General features: G+C 34.7%; 1 protein-coding gene across 3 annotated transcripts in view; it reads left to right on the plus strand.

Moving 5' to 3' along the window:
• Positions 1-326: 326 nt before the first annotated feature.
• Positions 327-21,995, plus strand: part of LOC127724638 (brefeldin A-inhibited guanine nucleotide-exchange protein 3-like) — a 102,073-nt gene continuing 80,404 nt past the window's right edge. For all 3 annotated transcript variants that reach the window (XM_052231648.1, XM_052231649.1, XM_052231650.1), the window contains exons 1-4: positions 327-466; positions 6,825-6,924; positions 9,879-10,012; positions 12,764-12,898. In XM_052231648.1, coding sequence (XP_052087608.1) covers positions 6,840-6,924; positions 9,879-10,012; positions 12,764-12,898 — 354 coding nt within the window. In that variant the 5' untranslated portion in view covers positions 327-466; positions 6,825-6,839. The remainder of the gene's footprint in view (positions 467-6,824; positions 6,925-9,878; positions 10,013-12,763; positions 12,899-21,995) is intronic.

Here is a 21,995-nt window from a genome sequence, read left to right on the forward strand (position 1 = left end):
GTGATTAAGCTGTGTTCATACAGCGTGAAACATGTAACTGCTCTTTATTTCAATTTCCCTCTGATCTGATATGGTGGTGCTCCTTGTAAAAGAAGAAACATACAAAACATTCACGACTCTCCAAAGCGGGAACAGATTTCCCCCGTGTTATTTTTTTCTAATGATGTATGTAAAAATTAAAAAAAGGAAGGAGGATAAAATTGCAAACATAGGTGAACGAAAACCTAAAATAATACAGAAATTTATTCCCAGAATATTTTCAAAGCATATACTCGAGAAATAATGTTGTTGTGAATATCGTATTAATACATACGTAAGCGGCATTATTATGATTTGGCAAAGATTTTAGACTTAAGCTAAATATCGTCTAAAAAAAAGAAAGGAACTATCTGAATGAAGCTTATAATATAACATGAGTACTCCGTCCATAGTAAAGATTATAATTGTTTATTAACACGACGATTAAGTAAGTGTAACTAGCTGAGAAAACCGCAATATGCCAGTAAATAACCCATTGCCAATTAAAGGCAATTTGCCATTTGGAGAGGGTAGGAATGCCCTTTACCGTCAGGCGTCAAACGGTCATTTTCGGCTTCCGTTAGCGTCAAATTGGTTAAAATTTTACCGTGATTTGTCAAAATATCCTTATCGAGATTTGTCAAAATATCCTTATCGTGATTTGTCAGAGGTCTCAAATAATTAACCGTTATCGTTATTTTTGGAAAGAATTCAACATGATTCGTCAAAATCAGTCGATTATTTTACCAGTGTTCATTTTATCGTCATGCACCAAAAATTACCATTAACATCATGGCCGGATTTTTTACTGTTATTCGTAATGAAAGTACCCCCATTACGACCCTCATACACCTTATCGCTATTTGTCCGCCATTACTGGACATCACACAAGTTCCCGTAAAATTTTGACGTCATAATAGAAAACATCTGACGCCACAATGGAAAAGTGATTGTTGTATGACGTCAAAAGTTGGAGCGGGACTGATTCTCGGGTCAAGCGAGATTAGCGATAAGGTGTATTGGAGTCTGTTATTATAACAGACTCCAATGGGATTTTTACACTTTTAACCAGTCATTTCGTACCCTTACTATTTTGTACCCTGTCTAAATCCATTTCGTACCTTGACTTTTTAACCTTATGGAATATACAGTACCATTCAAACGGATCAGCTCTCCCACACCCTACACCAAGGAAAATTTCGGAGTCACTCCGAGAAACTCCGATATTCCTCCCAAAATGTTGGGAGGAATTTAGGAGTATATCTCCCAAAATCGCGTAAATGTTAATTGTGATGGTGAGCTCACTCCAAACACAGAGGAATTAATTGCCCTAATCCTACTTTAATCTATGCCGGCACACGACTGATAGGGTAATTGGATTACCTGATGTCATAAACAATTATATTTCCGGTCTACTGTACCAGTTTACATGTAAGTGTCAAACAATTGTATAATTTTAAATGTCTTTTTATATTGGTTAAGTTTAATTTTTGTGTTAAAAATAAGTTAAAATATTTTCGTATTTCTTGCTTGCTAATCTAAAAATATCATTACCTAAATGGACTTGCTTGTTTAAAAAAAAACGGACATTACCGATAAAGGTTTATAAACTTTTGTGGAAAATGTGGAAAAAAATCGTGAAATTGTACTTCAAAGCTGAATAAATGTGAGCAGTTTAAAGAAAATAACGTGTCTCAAAGTTTTGTATACAAGTAAAAAAGAAAATATTATTCACCATTCCTTATGCTTAATAAGTCTACGGCATTTTCTTTTTACGATTATCTAATTACTTGAAACAAATAAAAGATTTAAAAGCAAAATGTTGTTGTTAGTTCTTTCAATTGCATTAAAGTTTTATAAAAAACATTTACGAAAAGGGACATACTTGTGTAAAAATAAACGGAAACTACCGCTGATTAAATGTGAGCAGTTAAAGAAAATTACGTGTCTCAAAGTTTTGTATATACAACATGTACAAGTAAAAAAGAAAATATTATTCAACATTCGTTATGCTTAATAAGTCTACGGCATTTTCTTTTTACGATTTGTTGGCATTGCTTTAGGATAATAATACATTTCGGCTACAACAGGAATACTTCCACAGCTGCACAATGACTCCTCTTTGCATACAGTAATATTTATTTCCGCACAATGAATGTAAACTTGTGTGTTGTATTTTGGACAGCACTTGATCTTAAAAGAAATTAATTTGCCGTGGGAAGACAATTCCACGATACACATCTCAGTGTGACTTCGCTCACAATATTAAATGCTGAAAATAGCTGACATCAATTTTATCCACAGCACGAGATCTTTATATGGTGGGAAATAATATCACGTACCAGTAAACTCAGGTGACCTCTCTGAACGACCGTGGGAAAATTCATTCAGGTTTTTAAAGTTGCTTTGTATTAATGATTGACATTTTTGTACGTTAGTATTGAGGCTCTAGAAGATCCTTTTACAATTGATTAACCGGAATCTAAAATATAATCCTTTTCTGAATAAACGAACACACGTCTTCTTAAGTTCTTTAACTATTTTATTTTTTATGTTTTTTATCAGTCAAAACCTACCTGAACATTAGTTATACGTCCATGGTCAACAATATAAATTTATTGTAGATGAAAACATGATGTATGTCGTTAAGTTGGGCGTTGGTAGAGATCCTCTGTGAAAATATGTAGATCGTTAAAATCCTGTCCACTTATATTTTCTTGTAGCATCTGGGTACACGATATAATTTCATTATAATATTTTAGTTATATATATTTGATTTTTTTCTATAGTAATTGTTGAAATAGTTCATTTTATTTCATTTCGCCAAGGACTTTTAACGAGCAGTAAAACACGTATTGCGCTCATCCAATTTTTTTTTTTAAATAATCAAAGATCAATAACAGAGATAAACGATGATTTTTGTTTCCATATAATTAATTAAGTTGTGAATGTTGTGTTGTGTCTGGGCGGGGAATTTCTCTCAGTGTTTTTTTTTCATGAATAAAGGGCATGCATACAAAACTTATTCCCTTTGTTCAACCATAGATGTGTCTTTTCGGAATTCAAATAATTCAAGTCGGTCATGTACCGAGGTAGTGAAACATAATATTTTACATTGCAAAATAAATATGCGCCTGAAATTGCTTACTGAGTAAGTCATAAAATATTCTAATTGTGGTAAAATCGTCTTTGTTGAAAGAACTGACCAGACTATAATAGAAATACAAAATAAGTTTTTTCTTCGTATTTTTATTCGATTGTACGTTTTATTTCAAATGACAATGACATAAGGCAAAAACATATAAGAATAATTATCTTATGCTGAATGATAATGTCACATCTTTATCTGTCAAAGAAAGGAAAACATTTGTTAAAATTTAATACCGTGTTTTAAAGCACACAGGTGCAATCAAGATCGATTAAATGTACATAGGTAAATAATCTGGCTAATCTGATTATGTTGTCACGCGTCATTAATTTTTAGGACATCCGATGGGCAATAAACCAATAAACAGCCACACGGTGTTGGGAGAGAATCTTTGGAGGAAATTGGGAGTATAATCCGCGGTACGCGGTGTGACTCCGAAAAACATGGTAATCGGAAAAAAAATGATCTCGAATAGATTCGTTTAAATGGTATTGTAAGAATGCATTCCATTTCGTACCTTATGGACAATTTATATGTATGACATTTCATACCTTATGGAAGATTTATATATACATGTATGCTAATCCCTTTTGGGATTCTGAGTCCAGAGCGATTTTCTGATTTGGCCCCCTCAGAATCCCTTATCAACTCAAGCCCTTTTAAGTTTTTTCGGGAATTTATTACCAACTCCCTCTTTTTTAGCCATGCCTATTATGCTTACATCACCATTCCGTACACCTGAAGCAGGTAAGAATTGAATAGCAGAGATATCATTCCGACAGATCTAGTTTTAATTATAAATCTGTGTTAACAAAATATCCAATACTGATGTTGGTACAAAATTTCAACGATTTACGAATATAGGATACAAAATTGTAAACATATATTTATTCCATAAGGTACGAAATGGTTTGTATTTAATCAAAAAAACACATTATGAACAAAAAATTTATTTTATTGGATAAGGAAATACCGGGCGTCCGTCCTTCAGTCTGTCTGTCCATCCGTCTGTCCGGTCTTGTCGGTGCTCTCACTTGTACAATTCTTGCGAGATTTTTATGAAACATATATCATAGGTTTATATCAGCAATGTCTTGGACAAGATCGAAAATCAGTGCTGATCAATTATTTTTAAAAGAGTTATGCCCTTAGAAACATTAATTTTATGGAAAATTGCATCGTAAGCGCTCTCATGTGTTCAATTCTTGCCAGATTTTTATGAAACTTATATCATAGGTTTATATTAGCAATATCTTAGATGAGTTCGAAATTCAGAGCCGATTAATTATTTTTAAAAGAGTTAGGCCCCTTGGAAATATAATTTATTTGGAGAATTGCATTATTAGCACTCTCATATGTACAATTCTTGCCAAAAATGTATGAAACTTAATTTATTTAATATATTAGCAATGTCTTGGTTGAATTTGAAAATCAGTGCCGATCAATAATTTTCAACGAGTTATGGAATATTAATTATATGGAAAATTGCCTTATGAGCGCTCTTATGTTTACAATTCTTGCCAGATTTTTATGAAACTTACATTATAGCTTTATATCATCAATTATTTTTAAAAGAGTTATGCCCCTTGAAAATACTGATTTTATGGAAAATTGCAATGTTATCGCTCTCATGTGTTCAGAGTATTCTTGCCAGAATTTTATGAAACTTATATCATAGGTTTACATCAGCAATGTCTTTGACACTTTCGAAAATAAGTTCTGATCAAATATTTTTAACGAGTTATGCCCTTGGAAATATAAATTATAATGGAAATCACATTGCATTTGCTCTGAAGCCTTCATTTCTCTCAAGTTTTAAAGAACAAAAAAAAAGTGCTTTTTTTAGTTATTGCCCTTGTACCTTGGACAGATAAAATACGCGGGGGACATTGGAACTTTGTTCTTCTTTTGTTATTAGGCAAAAAAAAATAATATATGTGTTTCCGCTAACATGCTGAAAAAAATAGGGTAGGTAGGTAGGCAATATCATTTTATTTTACAAACATTTTTTAGCTGGTTACTACTAGGGAATCAGTCTGACTTTAACAGTACTTGTTCCAAAATAGCATAAAAAGTGTTAGGGTAGGCAGTGTTACTAGGCACTAAAAATTAGGGTAGGTAGGGTTAGCAGAAACACGTGTATTATTTTTTTTTGGCCTTAACACAGTTGGCCCATAGGGTAAGAATAGATTACGATAATGGGTACAAAATAGAAATTTGAGGCTGGTGGCCTGAAATTGGTTTATTGTCTCACTTTGACTGGGTCAAAAAGCGAGACATAGGTATGCTGTTGTGGGCGGCAGCGACCACGTTGTCAAGAATATATTAATTTGTGATTAGGTCAATTTATGGAGAACCACTAGTGGTAGGCCAATGATATTTGGTATGCAGTTGTACTAGCATTGGCACATCTCATTTCCATGGGGATAATTTGGCCCAGCCCCCTCAGTCATGGTCTATTGACTTTGAAACTTGTGCTTAGTTTACATGTACATGTATTAGTTTGTCATTAGGTCAGTTTATGGGGACCCACTAGCAGTAGGCCAATAATATTTGGTATGCAGTTGTATGAGCATTGACACATCTCATTTCCATTGAGATTATTTGGCCCTGCCCCTCAATCATGGTCTATTGACTTTGAAACTTTTGCTTAGTTTACATGTATTAGTTTGTCATTAGGTCAGTTTATTGGGAACCACTAGTGGTAGGCCAATGATATTTGGTATGCAGTTGATTAAGCATTGGCATATCTCATTTCTATGGGGATTATTTGGCCCTGCCACCTCAGTCATGGTCTATTGACTTTGAAACTTTTGCTTAGTTTACATGAATTAGTTTGTCATTAGGTCAGTTTATTGGGAACCACTAGGGATAGGCCAACGATATTTGGTATGCAGTTGTATTAGCATTGGCACATCTCGTTTCTATGGAGATAATTTGGCCCCACCACCTCAGTCATAGTCAATTGACCTAGAAACTTTTGTTTAGTTTACATGTAATAGTTTGTGATTAGGTCAGTTTTGGGGTAGGTCAATGATATTTGGTATGCAGTAATATAAGTATTGGCATTTCATTTCCATTTAGATTGTTTTGCCCTGTACCTTCAGTCATGGTTCATTGACTTTGAATATTTTGCATAACTTACATGTTAAATTATTGCTATTTTGATTTCAACATTTGTATTTTACTATCAAAATAGCAAAAAAGTGAGTTAACAGATTATTTGTGTTAATAACAATAAAATATTGTTCATAATGTTTTTTGATTAAATAGAAATCTTTTTAAGTCAATTATTAATGGTAAAAGTGGTTTTATATTACATGTAACAACTGAACATCGAACTTCCAGATCTCTGCAGGTAATAGTATTGTTAGAGTTTGGTACAGTTTCGTTGCTTAAAACAAATTTTTCAATTATAAATGTGTGTTTAAATATATTGTTTTAATGATATTTTAGTGTTCAGAAGTCTTGTGTTTAATATTGTACTTTCTAAGGTGACTTATTTAGAAGTGTACAATGACAGGAGCTTGTTTGCAACTTTTGACAATAAGGCCGACATATAAATGTTACAGTCATTTGTACTCTGTTGGATTGTTGTCTCAAAGGCTATCATACCACATCTCCTTATTTAATACAGCAGTTTACAAATTTATTTCAGATTGCAACATTACTTATGGAAGACATTTTAAAACAGCTTTTGTCAGATGTGTCATCAACGAAGCATACAAACATCAAGCAAGCATGCAAAACAGCATTAGGTAAATCTAAAATGGTTCATTTAAGTCCTCCGTCTCTTTAAGTGCTTTGTAAATAAAATTAATGTGGACAAATAGCTGTTCCATTGAATATAGAAGATGCATTTGTAGGGTGAATGTCAATGCAACATCATTATTTTTGTCGAGCCTGCGACTTTTGTCGCAGAAAGCTCGACATAGGGATAGTGATCCGGCGGCGGCGTTAGCTAACTTCTTAAAAGCTTTATATTTTAGAAGGTGGAAGACCTGGATGCTTCATACTTTGTATATAGATGCCTCATGTTACGAAGTTTCCGTCAGTCACATGTCCAATGTCCTTGACCTCATTTTCATGGTTCATTGACTACTTTAAAAAAAGTTCAGATTTTTTGGAATGTTGAATTCTCTCTTATTATAAGTAATAGGATAACTATATTTGGTATGTACATGTACGTACCTTGCAAGGTCCTCATGCCCGTCAGATAGTTTTCACTTGACCTCGACCTCATTTCATGGATCAGTGAACAAGGTTAAGTTTTCGTGGTCAAGTCCATATCTGAGATACTATAAGCAATAGGTCTACTATATTTGGTGTATGTAATGATAGTAAGGTGTACATGTCCAACTGGCAGGTGTCATCTGACCTTGACCTCATTTTCATGGTTCAGTGGTCATAGTTAAGTTTTTGTGTTTTGGTCTGTTTTTCTAATACTGTATGCAATAGGTCAACTGTATTTGTTGTATGGAAATATTGTACGATGTTCATGTCAGTCTGGCAAGTTTTATTTGACCTTGACCTCATTTCACGGTTCATTGCTCAATGTTAAGTTTTTGTGTTTTGGTTTGTTTTTCTAATACTGTTTGCAGTAGGTCAACTATATTTGGTGTATGGAAATATTTTATCATGTACATGTCAGTCTGGCATGTTTTATTTGACCTTGACCTCATTTTCAAGGTTCATTGCTTATGTTAAGTTTTTGTGTTTTGGTCTGTTTTTCTTACACTTTAAGCAATAGGTCAACTTTATTTGGTGTATGGAATGATTGTAAGGTGTACATGTCTAGCTGGCAGGTGTCATTTGACCTTGACCGCATTTTCATGGTTCAGTGGTCAAAGTTAAGATTTTGAGTTTTGGTCTTTTTTTCTAATACTATATGCAATAGGTCAACTATATATTTGGTGTATGGAAATATTTTATGATCTTTATGTCAGTCGCACAGGTTTTATTTGACCTTGACCTCATTTTCACAGTTCATTACTCAGTGTTAAGTTTTTGTGTTTTGGTCTGTTTTTCTTAAACTATAAGCAATAGGTCAATTATATTTGTTGTATGGAAGAATTGTTAGCTGTACATGCCTGCCTGGCATGGTTCATCTGACCTTGACCTCATTTTCATGGTTCATTGGTCAATGTTTAGTTTTCTTGGTTAATGTTAAGTTTATGTGACAGTTGTAAGAAAGCTTTATATTTAGGACTATCAACATAATATCAATGATTAGTAAAGAAGGCGAGACATTTCAGCGTATGCACTCTTGTTAAAATAATATTCTTGAATTTCTTCAAATTCGTTATAATGAGTATTAACCATTTGAAAAGCTTTCCAAACTTAAAAGGCAAGACCATCAATGTTTGTTGACAATGGTCCTGGAAGTGTACCTTTCAACCTGAAGGTGATGAACATATTATTAATTTCAATTTAAAAAGTAGTTTAAACTTCATGCTGATTTATTTTAATAATTGATTTTATTAAGATTTTGAAAATAATATACATAGATGCCACCACTGCATCAAGTGTGTTACGATATTTTTCCACTCTAGACAGTTTTGCCAAGCTTTTTAAATAATAGAATTTAACTGTTGAGAGTGGAGAAATATCGTAATACACGAGTTATAGTGGTGGAATCTGTTTCTCTAATGATTTTTAGATGGTGTGTAAACAAAGTTTATCCTTTCTTTTCAAAGATTTGCAGAAAGTTGTGTTCTTTATATGTGATGTCATCAGGCATGGTCACCTTTTTTCATGACGTCACAGTACATCACAATAGGAAATACAGAAGAACCTAAGAAAATTTGACTTCCTAATTAAATTTCGACCAATCATTTGCAGAGAACAAAGTTTTAGTATACATGTACCACTGAGTTTCCTAAACATAATCACTTTTGAATTTGTTAAGTACCAGTATATCAATATTTATCATTAATTTAATATCTTTCTAAACCAATGCCCTTTTATTGTTTTATTCACACTAGTTGACTTCTTTTTATTAATGAATGTCATAAACCCCAGTTATACATGTAATTATAAATCAATTATAGCTAATGTGCTCCTATACACAGGAGGAAGATAAATAGAAAGAAGTTAGTGTGTTTTCTTTCAGTGTAATATCTAGAGCATGTGGATTTGATTTAAAGCTTTTACATTTAAGTGATAACAAAATTATTCTCTCCAACAGAAATGTATTAAAAGGTTGAAATTGTTTTCAAATGATTTTTACAGGATATTGGAACTGCAAATCTTTTAATCAGGACATAGAATTGTATGTCAAGCTTGACTGGCTTCAACTTTCTTTGGTACAATTAACAAATAATCCTCGAATTGTTACTTTTCAATCAAATGTAATGTTTTGGTAGCTGTCATTGGCATGGTAAATAAGCAAATTCTAATTTCAATTGTTTAACTTTTCAAAGGAAAAACTCAGAGAAAACTGAAAGTATATTTGACTTCTGAATACCGGAAACAATACCGATCAGAAATACGGTTGAAAACAGGTCATTTTCTAAAATCCCAGGTTATTTGAATACCCGGCGGGTATTTAAAAAATCCCTTGTGAAGGGAGAAATTCTCTGGTGTAACCCGCAGAATACAGGTCAGTTGACAGCTATGTATGATATTGGAAATAAGTCTGTAGATTTGAAGGACAAAAGAAAAACAAATGAAGTTAAGGTATAAGGATATATTTATGGTGATTATTTTTCAGATATTCTTAGCAATAAGGATGAAGTTTCAAAGACTCCGGCACATATACTGAGAGAAAAATGTCTAGAACCTTTCCAGTTAGCAATTGAATCCAAATCTAAGAAATTAGGCACACATTCTTTACATGGCATTCAGGTTTGTATGTGACATTAACACCTGATGTAATAGTTCTCATTAGTTTATACTGTTATTACTAAATGAGGGTAAAGGAACTGAAGTAACTAGATAGATACACATTTTATCATTAGATCAAATATATATTTGAACAGATAACTTTGAATTTTTCACTTACAGCAAATTTTCAATGTATTGACTTCATCATGTTTATTCACTTGCTTTTTTAAGGCATTTCACATTTAAAGTAAAAATATTTCAGAGGGGCATTGTAAAAAAATAAATTCCCAGAGGATCAGAACTCCTATTGTGTTGGTAAAACACTACCTAACCCATACTGTAAATTCAGAAATTATTCGAGGTTTTTATGAATGTGAATATTGGGACTAGCTGATGATCGCAATAATAAGAACTTGCATTCTGAAATCTGATACATATATCTGTATGCAGATTTTCCTGAAATTGCAATAATTAATCTCACACTTTTGTTCATTTTTCAAAAATTGCGATAATAAATGTCGTTTGTTGCTGTGTAACATATTTGTTTTTTGTCCATTATTTTGTACATAAATTAGGCCGTTAGTTTTCTAGTTTGAATTGTTTTACATTTGTCATTTCAGGGCCTTTCATAGCTGACTAAGCAGTACGGGCTTTGCTATTTGTTGAAGGCCGTACAGTGACCTATAATTGTTAATTTCTGTGTCATTTGGTCTCTTGTGGAGAGTTGTCTCATTGGCAATCATACCACATCTTCTTATTAGCTCACCTGGCCCGAAGGGCCAAGTGAGCTTTTCTCATCACTTGGCGTCCGTCGTCTGTCGTCATCGTTGTCGTCGTCCGTCGTCGTTAGCTTTTTACAAAAATCTTCTCCTCTGAAACCACATGGCCAAATTTAACCAAACTTGGCCACAATCATCATTAGGGTATCTAGTTTAAAAAATGTGTCCGATGATCCCGCCAACCATCCAAGATGGCCGCCATGGCTAAAAATAGAACATAAGGGTAAATTGATTTTGGCTTATATCTCTGAAACCAAAGCATTTAGAGTAAATCTGACATAGGGTAAAACTGATTATCAGGTCAAGATCTATCTGCCCTGAAATTTTCAGACAAATCTGACAACCTGTTGTTGGGTTGCTGCCCCTGAATTGGTAATTTTAAGGAAATTTTGCAGTTTTTGGTTATTATCTTGAATATTATTATAGATAGAGATAAACTGTAAACAGCAATAATGTTCAGCAAAGTAAGATCTACAAATAAGTTGTCATGACCAAAAATCTTCTTCTCTGAAACTACTGAGACAAATTTAACCATACTTGGCCATAATCATTATTAGGGTATCTAGTTTAAAAAATTTGTCCGATGACCCCACCTTCCAACCATCATGGCCGACTTGGTTAAAAATAGAACATAGGGGTAAAATGCAGTTTTTGGTTTATATCTCTGAAACTAAAGCATTTAGAGCAAATCTGACAGGTGGCAAAAATGTTCATCAGTTTTAGATTTATCTGCCTTGAAATTTTCAGATGAATCCGACAACCCGTTGTTGGGTTGCTGCCCCTGAGTTAGTAATTTTACAAAAATTTTGCAGATTTTGTTATTATCTTAGATATCATTATAATATCTAATATCTAATACTATTAATTATGATTTTAACCTTATTTTACATGATTTCCAAAGCATCAGTAAATACAGGTGAGCGACACAGGCTCTTGAGAGCCTCTAGTTTTTATATGCAATAATTTCTGAATTTATAGTATTTTAAACATTGTCAGGATTTCTGACATTCCATTTACAGATTAACAATTCTCAAGCATTTGCTCTATCTTAAATCATTCAATTGATACCAAATCAACCATACATTTTTTCCTTCTTAGAACCCTCTTCTTCTCTCCCCTCACAATATAGTTATGGCCCTCTGAGATGGGGGATATTCAAAATTTCTGCTGAAGGGTATTCCCCTTGGACTTGACTCATAGAGCCGTAACTGTTATACCGAACAAATATTGGCATTCAATTTGGTCTGTGGAAAAAGACAAAAATTAACAAGTATTATTTATGTAATTACCAAATAATAAAAAAAAAATAGCAAAAAGTGATATAAAATTTCACTTTTTAACTTTTATTTAAATTCACATTAAATGTCACTACACAGTTTGAAATCATATGTGTGAACTGCGAGTTTTCTATTGGTTTAAAATACTGTGAGTAATAACCCCATTCAATGGCAGTGAATAATAGGGTTATTCACCATACGGTACAATTTGTCAAGGTTATTTACTGGCCCTGTCGATTTAAACAAAAATATCCAAATCAATTCAAACCAAGTGATCTTTTATTAGCCAATAGATTTATTCAATTATACTTTGAGGTATAATAATATTTTTTATTACCCCTCATGAGTAGAAACTGTAGTTTTGAAAAGATATACTTCACATATCATTTTTAGTAAACAGTTACTATTATTGAGCACAGTGCTAATTTATAGTGATAGGGATATCCATCGGTCGGAAATTAATGAAAATGATTCCAGTAAACTTTTCAAATGTTTGGAACAAAATGCAATTTGTACCTACTATTTTATTTATTCATCATAATGTGTTTTGGGGAAAACATGGATTTTGTGAAAAAGGGAGTAAGGTAATTTTGTGAACTACATGTATGCATACAGTGCATTTAGTTTAATCAAATTATCACCACAGAATTCATAAAACAACAAATAACATGGAAGATATTTCTTGTTCAAAGTAAGATAAAACTTTTTTGTTTCAGAAAATGTTGGAAGATGAACGTTTTTGCTCTAGTATTGAAACTGAGAGTGAAGAATACTGGATGCCAATACAAGTATTAAATGCAGTATTTTGTACACCAACATTATCAGAAGAAGTACAAGTAGAAGTTGTAAAGGTATCATGAAGACCATTCATTTACCTTTAAGTCATAGAAAGTACTCATTTAACTATTGAAATTACTTGTCTTGACAATATGTAACTGTTTTCAAATTTCTTCTTCTTCATAAGTAGTTATTTAAAAAAAAAACTAGGTGTCAAATGTTCATATTACTGGTACTACATGGGCCTATACCATGGTTGTTCTTGTCCCTGAGAGTACCAGTAACCAATGCTTCAGTTCTCACATGATTTAAATTGTTGTATCATACAAGGAGATTGCACTGACAAAATGTCACTGATATACAATTATAGGTTTCTGAAAAGAGTAAAAAGTTTTTTGTCACAGTGTACTAATATGTCATGTTTAAATGTCTCTTGTGGATATGCATTATGATATATGTGTGGATTTTACAACTTTCTTCATCTGTTGTTCAATAGAAAGATGGAACATTTTGACATGATGACCTCCATTTAAGGTTTTGGAGACTCTTATGAAATATTTCTTTTATATTTTTGTAGGTAATGATCACACATAAATTTTTTAACTATTTCTTTTAAGGCCAGATATCTTGAAAATCAATATACATAAAATGGATAGCAGGAATCACAAAACTATTGTATAGTACAGCATAACATACTAATCACCTACATCCAACTCCTCTGAATGTAAAAACCAAGACAAACAACAGTACAGCATAACATACTAATCACCTACATCCAACTCCTCCGACATGTAAAAACCAAGACAAACAACAGTACAGCATTACATACTAATCACCTACATCCAACTCCTCCGACATGTAAAAACCAAGACAAACAACAGTACAGCATAACATACTAATCACCTACATCCAACTCCTCCGACATGTAAAAACCAAGACAAACAACAGTACAGCATAACATACTAATCACCTACATTCAACTCCTCCGACATGTAAAAACCAAGACAAACAACAGTACAGCATAACATACTAATCACCTACATCCCACTCCTCCGACATGTAAAAACCAAGACAAACAACAGTACAGCATAACATACTAATCACCTACATCCAACTCCTCAGACATGTAAAAACCAAGACAAACAACAGTACAGCATAACATACTAATCACCTACATCCAACTCCTATGACATGTAAAAAACCAAGACAAACAACAGTACAACATTACATACTAATCACCTACATCCAACTCCTCCAACATGTAAAAACCAAGACAACAACAGTACAGCATAACATACTAATCACCTACATCCAACTCCTCCAACATGTAAAAACCAAGACAAACAACAGTACAGCATAACATACTAATCACCTACTTCCAACTCCTCTGACATGTAAAAACCTAGACAAACAACCTTACAACATTACATACTAATCACTTACATCCAACTCCTCAGACATGTAAAAACCAAGGCAAACAACAGTACAGCATGACATACTAATCACCTACATCCAACTCCTCCGACATGTAAAAACCAAGACAAACAACAGTACAGCATAACATACTAATCACCTACATCCAACTCCTCCGACATGTAAAAACCAAGACAAACAACAGTACAGCATAACATACTAATCACCTACATCCAACTCCTCCGACATGTAAAAACAAAGACAAACAACAGTACAGCATAACATACTAATCACCTACATCCAACTCCTCCGACATGTAAAAACCAAGACAAACAACAGTACAGCATAATATACTAATCACCTACATCCAACTCCTCCGACATGTAAAAACCAAGACAAACAACAGTACAGCATAACATACTAATCACTTACATCCAACTCCTCCGACATGTAAAAACCAAGACAAACAACAGTACAGCATAACATACTAATCACCTGCATCCAACTCTTCCGACATGTGAAAACCAAGACAAACAAACTCCTCCGACATGTAAAAACCAAGACAAACAACAGTACAGCATTACATACTAATCACCTACATCATACTCCTCCGACATTTAAAAACAAAGACAAACAACAGTACAGCATAACCTACTAATCACCTACATCTTACTCCTCCGACATATAAAAACCAAGACAAACAACAGTACAGCATAACCTACTAATCACCTACATCAAACTCCTCCGACATATAAAAACCAAGACAAACAACAGTACAGCATAACCTACTAATCACCTACATCAAACTCCTCAGACATGTAAAAACCAAGACAAACAACAGTACAGCATAACCTACTAATCACCTACATCCAACTCCTCAGACATGTAAAAACCAAGACAAACAACAGTACAACATTACATACTAATCACTTAATCCAACTCCTCAGACATGTAAAAACCAAGGCAAACAAAAGTACAGCATGACATACTAATCACCTACATCCAACTCCTCAGACATGTAAAAACCAAGGCAAACAAAAGTACAGCATAACATACTAATCACCTACATCCAACTCCTCCGACATGTAAAAACCTAGACAAACAACCTTACAACATTACATACTAATCACTTACATCCAACTCCTCAGACATGTAAAAACCAAGGCAAACAACAGTACAGCATGACATACTAATCACCTACATCCAACTCCTCCGACATGTAAAAACCAAGACAAACAACAGTACAGCATAACATACTAATCACCTACATCCAACTCCTCCGACATGTAAAAACCAAGACAAACAACAGTACAGCATAACATACTAATCACCTACATCCAACTCCTCCTACATGTAAAAACAAAGACAAACAACAGTACAGCATAACATACTAATCACCTACATCCAACTCCTCCGACATGTAAAAACCAAGACAAACAACAGTACAGCATAATATACTAATCACCTACATCCAACTCCTCTGACATGTAAAAACCAAGACAAACAACAGTACAGCATAACATACTAATCACTTACATCCAACTCCTCCGACATGTAAAAACCAAGACAAACAACAGTACAGCATAACATACTAATCACCTACATCCAACTCTTCCGACATGTGAAAACCAAGACAAACAAACTCCTCCGACATGTAAAAACCAAGACAAACAACAGTACAGCATTACATACTAATCACCTACATCATACTCCTCCGACATTTAAAAACAAAGACAAACAACAGTACAGCATAACCTACTAATCACCTACATCTTACTCCTCCGACATATAAAAACCAAGACAAACAACAGTACAGCATAACCTACTAATCACCTACATCCAACTCCTCCGACATATAAAAACCAAGACAAACAACAGAACAGCAAAACCTACTAATCACCTACATCAAACTCCTCAGACATGTAAAAACCAAGACAAACAACAGTACAGCATAACCTACTAATCACCTACATCCAACTCCTCAGACATGTAAAAACCAAGACAAACAACAGTACAACATTACATACTAATCACTTAATCCAACTCCTCAGACATGTAAAAACCAAGGCAAACAAAAGTACAGCATGACATACTAATCACCTACATCCAACTCCTCAGACATGTAAAAACCAAGGCAAACAAAAGTACAGCATAACATACTAATCACCTACATCCAACTCCTCCGACATGTAAAAACCAAGACAAACAACAGTACAGCGTAACATACTAATCACCTACATCCAACTCCTCCGACATGTAAAAACCAAGACAAACAACAGTACAGCATAACATACTAATCACTTACATCCAACTCCTCCGACATGTAAAAACCAAGACAAACAACAGTACATCATAACATACTAATCACCTACATCCAACTCCTCCGACATGTAAAAACCAAGACAAACAACAGTACAGCATAACATACTAATCACCTACATCCAACTCCTCCGACATGTAAAAACCAAGACAAACAACAGTACAGCATAACATACTAATCACCTACATCCAACTCCTCCGACATGTAAAAACCAAGACAAACAACAGTACAGCATAACATACTAATCACCTACATCCAACTCCTCCGACATGTAAAAACCAAGACAAACAACAGTACAGCATAACATACTAATCACCTACATCCAACTCCTCCGACATGTAAAAACCAAGACAAACAACAGTACAGCATAACATACTAATCACCTACATCCAACTCCTCCGACATGTAAAAACCAAGACAACAACAGTACAGCATAACATACTAATCACCTACATCCAACTCCTCCGACATGTAAAAACCAAGACAACAACAGTACAGCATAACATACTAATCACCTACATCCAACTCCTCTGACATGTAAAAACCAAGACAAACAACAGTACAACATTACATACTAATCACCTACATCCAACTCCTCCGACATGTTAAAACCAAGACAAACAACAGTACAGCATAACATACTAATCACCTACATCCAAATCCTCAAACCAAGACAAACAACAGTACAGCATAACATACTAATCACCTACATCCAACTCCTCCGACATGTAAAAACCAAGACAAACAACAGTACAGCATGACATACTAATCACCTACATCCAACTCCTCTGACATGTAAAAACCAAGACAAACAACAGTACAGCATAACATACTAATCACCTACATCCAACTCCTCCGACATGTAAAAACCAAGACAAACAACAGTACAGCATAACATACTAAACACCTACATCCAACTCCTCCGACATGTAAAAACCAAGACAAACAACAGTACAGCATAACATACTAATCACCTACATCCAACTCCTCCGACATGTAAAAACCAAGACAAACAACAGTACAGCATAACATACTAATCACTTACATCCAACTCCTCCGACATGTAAAAACCAAGACAAACAACAGTACAGCATAACATACTAATCACCTACATCCAACTCCTCCGACATGTAAAAACCAAGACAAACAACAGTACAGCATAACATACTAATCACCTACATCCAACTCCTCCGACATGTAAAAACTAAGACAAACAACAGTACAGCATAACATACTAATCACCTACATCCAACTCCTCCGACATGTAAAAACCAAGACAAACAACAGTACAGCATAACATACTAATCACCTACATCCAACTCCTCCGACATGTAAAAACCAAGACAAACAACAGTACAGCATAACATACTAATCACCTACATTCAACTCCTCCGACATGTAAAAACCAAGACAAACAACAGTACAGCATGACATACTAATCACCTACATCCCACTCCTCCGACATGTAAAAACCAAGACAAACAACAGTACAGCATAACATACTAATCACCTACATCCAACTCCTCAGACATGTAAAAACCAAGACAAACAACAGTACAGCATAACATACTAATCACCTACATCCAACTCCTATGACATGTAAAAAACCAAGACAAACAACAGTACAACATTACATACTAATCACCTACATCCAACTCCTCCAACATGTAAAAACCAAGACAACAACAGTACAGCATAACATACTAATCACCTACATCCAACTCCTCCAACATGTAAAAACCAAGACAAACAACAGTACAGCATAACATACTAATCACCTACTTCCAACTCCTCTGACATGTAAAAACCAAGACAAACAACAGTACAGCATAACATACTAAACACCTACATCCAACTCCTCCGACATGTAAAAACCAAGACAACGACAGTACAGCATTACATACTAATCACCTACATCCAACTCCTCCGACATGTAAAAACAAAGACAAACAACAGTACAGCATAAGATACTAATCACCTACATCCAATTCCTCCGACATGTAAAAACCAAGACAAACAACAGTACAGCATAACATACTAATCACCTACATCCAACTCCTCCGACATGTAAAAACCAAGACAAACAACAGTACAGCATAACATACTAATCACCTACATCCCACTCCTCCGACATGTAAAAACCAAGACAAACAACAGTACAGCATAACATACTAATCACCTACATCCAACTCCTCAGACATGTAAAAACCAAGAAAAACAACAGTACAGCATAACATACTAATCACCTACATCCAACTCCTATGACATGTAAAAAACCAAGACAAACAACAGTACAACATTACATACTAATCACCTACATCCAACTCCTCCAACATGTAAAAACCAAGACAACAACAGTACAGCATAACATACTAATCACCTACATCCAACTCCTCCAACATGTAAAAACCAAGACAAACAACAGTACAGCATAACATACTAATCACCTACTTCCAACTCCTCTGACATGTAAAAACCAAGACAAACAACAGTACAGCATTACATACTAATCACCTACATCCAACTCCTCCGACATGTAAAAACCAAGACAAACAACAGTACAGCATAACATACTAAACACCTACATCCAACTCCTCTGACATGTAAAAACCAAAATAACAACAGTACAGCATTACATACTAATCACCTACATTCAACTCCTCCGACATGTAAAAACCAAGACAAACAACAGTACAGCATTACATACTAATCACCTACATCCAACTCCTCTGACATGTAAAAACCAAGACAAACAACAGTACAGCATAACCTACTAATCACCTACATCCAACTCCTCTGACATGTAAAAACCTAGACAAACAACCTTACAACATTACATACTAATCACTTACATCCAACTCCTCAGACATGTAAAAACCAAGGCAAACAACAGTACAGCATGACATACTAATCACCTACATCCAACTCCTCCGACATGTAAAAACCAAGACAAACAACAGTACAGCATGACATACTAATCACCTACATCCAACTCCTCCGACATGTAAAAACCAAGACAAACAACAGTACAGCATAACATACTAATCACCTACATCCAACTCCTCCGACATGTAAAAACAAAGACAAACAACAGTACAGCATAACATACTAATCACCTACATCCAACTCCTCCGACATGTAAAAACCAAGACAAACAACAGTACAGCATAACATACTAATCACCTACATCCAACTCCTCCGACATGTAAAAACCAAGACAAACAACAGTACAGCATAACATACTAATCACCTACATCCAACTCCTCCGACATGTAAAAACCAAGACAAACAACAGTACAGCATAACATACTAATCACCTACATCCAACTCTTCCGACATGTGAAAACCAAGACAAACAAACTCCTCCGACATGTAAAAACCAAGACAAACAACAGTACAGCATTACATACTAATCACCTACATCATACTCCTCCGACATTTAAAAACCAAGACAAACAACAGTACAGCATAACCTACTAATCACCTACATCATACTCCTCCGACATATTAAAACCAAGACAAACAACAGTACAGCATAACCTACTAATCACCTACATCCAACTCCTCCGACATATAAAAACCAAGACAAACAACAGTACAGCATAACCTACTAATCACCTACATCAAACTCCTCAGACATGTAAAAACCAAGACAAACAACAGTACAGCATAACCTACTAATCACCTACATCCAACTCCTCAGACATGTAAAAACCAAGACAAACAACAGTACAACATTACATATTAATCACTTAATCCAACTCCTCAGACATGTAAAAACCAAGGCAAACAAAAGTACAGCATGACATACTAATCACCTACATCCAACTCCTCAGACATGTAAAAACCAAGGCAAACAAAAGTACATCATAACATACTAATCACCTACATCCAACTCCTCCGACATGTAAAACCAAGACAAACAACAGTACAGCGTAACATACTAATCACCTACATCCAACTCCTCCGACATGTAAAAACCAAGACAAACAACAGTACAGCATAACATACTAAACACCTACATCCAACTCTTCCGACATGTAAAAACCAAGACAAACAACAGTACAGCATAACATACTAATCACCTACATCCAACTCCTCGGACATGTAAAAACCAAGACGAACAACAGTACAGCATAACATACTAATCACTTACATCCAACTCCTCCGACATGTAAAAACCAAGACAAACAACAGTACAGCATAACATACTAATCACCTACATCCAACTCCTCCGACATGTAAAAACCAAGACAAACAACAGTACAGCATAACATACTAATCACCTACATCCAACTCCTCAAACCAAGACAAACAACAGTACAGCATAACATACTAATCACCTACATCCAACTCCTCCGACATGTAAAAACCAAGACAAACAACAGTACAGCATAACATACTAATCACCTACATCCAACTCCTCCGACATGTAAAAACCAAGACAAACAACAGTACAGCATAACATACTAATCACTTACATCCAACTCCTCCGACATGTAAAAACCAAGACAAACAACAGTACAGCATAACATACCAATCACCTACATCCAACTCCGACGACATGTAAAAACCAAGACAAACAACAGTACAGCATAACATACTAATCACCTACATCCAACTCCTCCGACATGTAAAAACCAAGACAAACAACAGTACAGCATAACATACTTATCACCTACATCCAACTCCTCCGACATGTAAAAACCAAGACAAACAACAGTACAGCATAACATACTAATCACTTACATCCAACTCCTCCGACATGTAAAAACCAAGACAAACAACAGTACAGCATAACATACTAATCACCTACATCCAACTCCTCCGACATGTAAAAACCAAGACAAACAACAGTACAGCATAACATACTAATCACCTACATCCAACTCCTCCGACATGTAAAAACCAAGACAACAACAGTACAGCATAACATACTAATCACCTACATCCAACTCCTCTGACATGTAAAAACCAAGACAAACAACAGTACAACATTACATATTAATCACCTACATCCAACTCCTCCGACATGTTAAAACCAAGACAAACAACAGTACAGCATAACATACTAATCACCTACATCCAAATCCTCAAACCAAGACAAACAACAGTACAGCATAACATACTAATCACCTACATCCAACTCCTCCGACATGTAAAAAACCAAGACAAACAACAGTACAGCATGACATACTAATCACCTACATCCAACTCCTCCGACATGTAAAAACCAAGACAAACAACAGTACAGCATAACATACTAATCACCTACATCCAACTCCTCCGACATGTAAAAACCAAGACAAACAACAGTACAGCATAACATACTAAACACCTACATCCAACTCCTCCGACATGTAAAAACCAAGACAAACAACAGTACAGCATAACATACTAATCACCTACATCCAACTCCTCCGACATGTAAAAACCAA

This window comes from Mytilus californianus, unplaced genomic scaffold, assembly GCF_021869535.1.
Source record: "Mytilus californianus isolate M0D057914Y unplaced genomic scaffold, xbMytCali1.0.p SCAF_14, whole genome shotgun sequence".
NCBI classification, from domain to species: domain Eukaryota; kingdom Metazoa; phylum Mollusca; class Bivalvia; order Mytilida; family Mytilidae; genus Mytilus; species Mytilus californianus.